At 41.6% G+C, this 4,188-nt stretch overlaps 1 protein-coding gene across 1 annotated transcript in view; it reads right to left on the reverse strand.

Moving 5' to 3' along the window:
* The window catches only part of ALK (ALK receptor tyrosine kinase), a 653,478-nt gene that overhangs the window by 2,308 nt on the left and 646,982 nt on the right, over nucleotides 1-4,188 (reverse strand). Inside the window, exons 28-29 of the mRNA XM_011370765.2 lie at nucleotides 1,947-2,081; nucleotides 1,151-1,241 (exon numbers count right to left, since the gene is read on the reverse strand). Coding sequence (XP_011369067.1) covers nucleotides 1,151-1,241; nucleotides 1,947-2,081 — 226 coding nt within the window. The remainder of the gene's footprint in view (nucleotides 1-1,150; nucleotides 1,242-1,946; nucleotides 2,082-4,188) is intronic.

The following is a 4,188-nucleotide window of genomic DNA, read 5'->3' on the forward strand; positions in this document are numbered from 1 at the left end:
AGAAAAATTACTCCAACGTATATATATTTAAGTGGGCATATTCCATTAACATGACAACATGATAACTTAAAATGCCATTGCACATCGAGTTCCCTGAAAGAAACCCAAATGACTTGGTAAGTGAAGTCCATCCAGATAAATGCCAGTCCACTTCCTTCTGAGCCGGAAGGACCTGAAAGGATGGAACTGTGAAGCTACGAAATGGCTGTAGTTTGAAAACGTATATGTCTTGGTCAGATGAGGGAATTGAGGCGGGTAGTCTGACTTCTAAAACATTCTCCAGCATGAGCTATCCTGACAGAGTGAGAGCCGAGAGAGGGGGAAAGGAAGGGAGGTGGTGAGAATGCGTGCGGGGCCGAGACAGAGAGGACACGGTGGGACTCTCACTCGACAGCCCCTCCACTCCCGACGGGGCAGGAGGCCCAGCCATCTGCTGAAACGGGAGACGGGGGAAGAAAAGGGAAACTTTCATCATTACGGAAGGAGGCGGGCGTGGGATCTGCGTCGGGACCGGGGCGAGTGCTAGAAAACTGTGTGGCTTGGACAACCTCTCCAGGCCTCAACTCCTCATCTGGAAAGTAGGGATATTTTATGTACCTTGAGGAGGAGAAAATGAAATATATAGAAAGTGATTTGTGTATTACAGATGCAATACTAATGCTATTTGATGATGTTAAAATTTCTGCAGATCACTCTGGCCTTTCCCATAACCCCTCCAACGTATATCGCTGGACATACAATTTAGTAATTATAGATGGTTAATTATTTCATGTTTTTTATTTCTCCAGCCAGGCTATAAACTATTTGAGAGCAGGCTTTTTCCATACTTCTTTGAAGCTGCAGTTTTGTCTAATAAAAATTAGGTGTCCAGTGGTGATGAAGTTAATATGTGTGTATTGAATTGACTTCCTAATATTATTGAGCATCTGTCACTGTGTCGTGCTAGTGAAGACACTAGCAGTGACTAGTATTTATTTACAAAACGTGCAAACTGATAAACCGATCGCTTTACTTTATAGATAATTAATATTCATTCTCATGTCTATAACTCATATTTTCTGTCTGTTTTGACTTTTATTTCACATTTTGCTATTTGCTACCTTGAAGACTTTTCTATATAAATGCTAATCGATGGGGAAAATGTTTATACCTGGGTGCAGTATTCAATCCTCTCCAAAATTATGGCAAAGTTGGGCCTGTCTTCAGGCTGATGTTGCCAGCACTGGGTCATTATCCTGTATCTGGAAGAAGAATAAGCACATTAATTAAGATCAGGAGAAACAAAGATGAAAAACACAGTTTCTTCCCAGCACTTTTCTAAATGGGACAGCGGTGGCACTGTCAGGGTGGCAGCTCATCTGAGTTCCCACGTAGTTGGCATATGCTGCCCTCTGCTGATGGGCCAGGGCACCGTGCCCCGGCATAAGGTATAACACCAAAGCTCACGACACACAGCCAGCCATCCTGCTGTTTCATTAAATATGGCTCCTCTCCCTCCATTCCTGAATTAAAGTCACCTCTGGGGTGGAATATTCTAATTATATTGCCCATCTGCCTCGCTTGTGGGAAGCAGATAAGGGATGCCAGACAGGACAGCAGAAAGCTCAGGGAATGGAAATATTTAAAGGAGACTCAAGACAATGTCGGGCAGCAGGGGTGGCAGCTGGGACACAAACTCCTAGGAGGTGCTGGAGGAGTGTGAGCCTGGTGAGGCCATAGCCTCCAGCCAGACAAAGGATATCTTTTCAGGTGCGACATTATCGCTTTTGGCGCCAGAAGACTAACCCATCTCACTGGAGTCACAGACGCATGCCTATCTCGGGGCGTGTTACGTGAGGTTAGCCATCTGCCCTTTCATCTTAAAAAAGCCTATGTGGCTGCAGATATTTTTTGAAAAGGAAAACTCTGCTTAGTAACTTGTAGAAATGTTCCTAAAAGAGTCATACACAGGCCCAGGGCAGTTCTTAGGTGGGTCCATCCGTCCTCCGCTGGTGACGAACTCCAGAACTTCCTGATTGCTCTTGCTGGGGTATGGCATATATCCAAGAGAAAATATTTCCCACAGCAGCACTCCAAAGGACCTGTGCACAGGACAGGAGACATGGATGTGGACACACGTACACGCGTGCGCACACACGGACACATACAGAGATACATGTACAGACACGTACACACATGGACACAGATGTAAAAATTTAATCTTTTAGTGCATTTTCCACAATCGAGGATTCTTAATATGGAGAAGAAAGCCACATGTGAATGTGTTGCTCCATAAAAAGGTAACCACTGGTAGCATACTATTTTTTTTTATTACAATCGAGTTTCTGTGCTTAGATTTTTTTTTTTTTACATAATTGCAGTTATAGTCAATGTGCAATTCTGAACCTTGATTTTTTTGCAAATTTTATTATAGCATAAACATTTCCTATGCTAATACCTATTATAAATAGAATTTGAAACGGCTATAAAACACTCCACTGAGTGGTTGTATCATAATTTGCCTTATCATTTCCAAATTTTCAACTTTTGAAATATTTAAAATACTGCGATGAACATCTTTGTGCATTTTTTAAAAGGATGATTTGCTTAAGATTAATTCCCCAAATTTAGGATTAGTTAATTTACTAGGAACCTAGTAAAATCTACAATAATTCTAATGAAATGAGAGCAAAAGAATATGAACACTGAAAAACTCTTGACAGTACTGTCTGCTTGACTTCCAAATGTGTCACTGATCAACCAGCACTGCACACGGTGGCATCAAACACTCTCATCAATATCGAGCATTTTTTTCTGCACTCAAACCGTCTCCTCCTCCATTCCTTCCAGCTCCGTGGTACCCCCGGTCATCTATTTGCTCAACCTACAGACTTAGGCATTGTCCTTGATCTTACTCTTTGCAGCACCCCCAACCCCACATCCACTTGCAGCCGTCCTGTTAACTAACTACTCTCAAGACAGAACTTGAATCTGACCACTTTTAATGCCACCACTAAACCTAGCCCCCTCATCTCTTCTTATCTAGAAATGGACAGTATTTTTCTAACTGGTTTCCTAGCTTCACCTGCCTCACTCCAGTCTATTTTCAATGGCAGCAACTGATTTATCTTTTTTTTTATTTTTTAAAAATATCACGTCACACTCTTGCTTCCAATCCTTCAGAGGCGTCCCATTGTGCTCAGAATAAAATCCTGACCTGGTCCTAGGACCCCCATGTTCTGCCTCTGCCTGCCCCTTCCATTTCAATGACCACTGGCCCTTGTGCTGGCCAGCTCCAGCCATGAAGACTTGTCTTCGTTCCTCAAACAAGCTAGTCTTGTTCCTGCCACTGGCCTTTTTACACTTGACTTTCCCTCAGCTTGGCGAGCCTTCCTCTCAGGTCATTCCATGGTGAACACCGCACCCCCCCCACACACTCCGTATCCTCTGCAGCACTTACTAGTATCTGAAGTTATGTGATTTATTTGTTTTTAAAAAGCATTTTACAAAACAATCTAAACTTTAAAAAGGAAAATTAATATAATATCTATGTATCTAGATATTAATATTTTGCCTTTTTGTGTCAGTTCTCCCTCTTTTCGAAGAAATAGATACAGATAAGTCCCATCCTCCGTCCTTTCCTCCTCCTCCCTCCCCTCCACTGAAGTTAGAATGTATCCTTCCCATCTATATTTTCACACTTTTAAAAAACGATATGTGAAAGCAGAAATAATAAAGAATCTATTTTATAGACTTAATTTTTATACTATAAAATTATACATGTGTGATATCCTGCTCCTTTCTGGAACTTGCTTTTTTTCCCCCAATAAATGTTGTTTTTGAGATTTATCCATGTTAGTACATGTTGGTTTAGTGTGTTTTTTTATACTAAAGTAGTTTCCTATGATATAAGTAAGGCACTTGAGAGATAGTTAGGTTGTTTGAACTTTTTCTCTATTGTAAACAACGTTGCAAATGAACATTCTTATCTATTTGTGTCATCCTCTCTCTAAAGTAGACACTTAGAAGTAGATTCGCTGTGTCACAGGATATGCATGTGGTCAGAGTAATGACTTAATCACCTGAATTACTCTGTATCTGGATAGGGTAGGTCAGTGGCCTGTGATGTTGGTGTGGATCGGAATCACCTGGAGGGCTCGTTAAAGCACGGAGTTTTGAGCCCACCCACTAGAGTTGGTAATTCATTAG

This window comes from Pteropus vampyrus, unplaced genomic scaffold, assembly GCF_000151845.1.
Source record: "Pteropus vampyrus isolate Shadow unplaced genomic scaffold, Pvam_2.0 Scaffold173, whole genome shotgun sequence".
Classification (NCBI taxonomy): domain Eukaryota; kingdom Metazoa; phylum Chordata; class Mammalia; order Chiroptera; family Pteropodidae; genus Pteropus; species Pteropus vampyrus.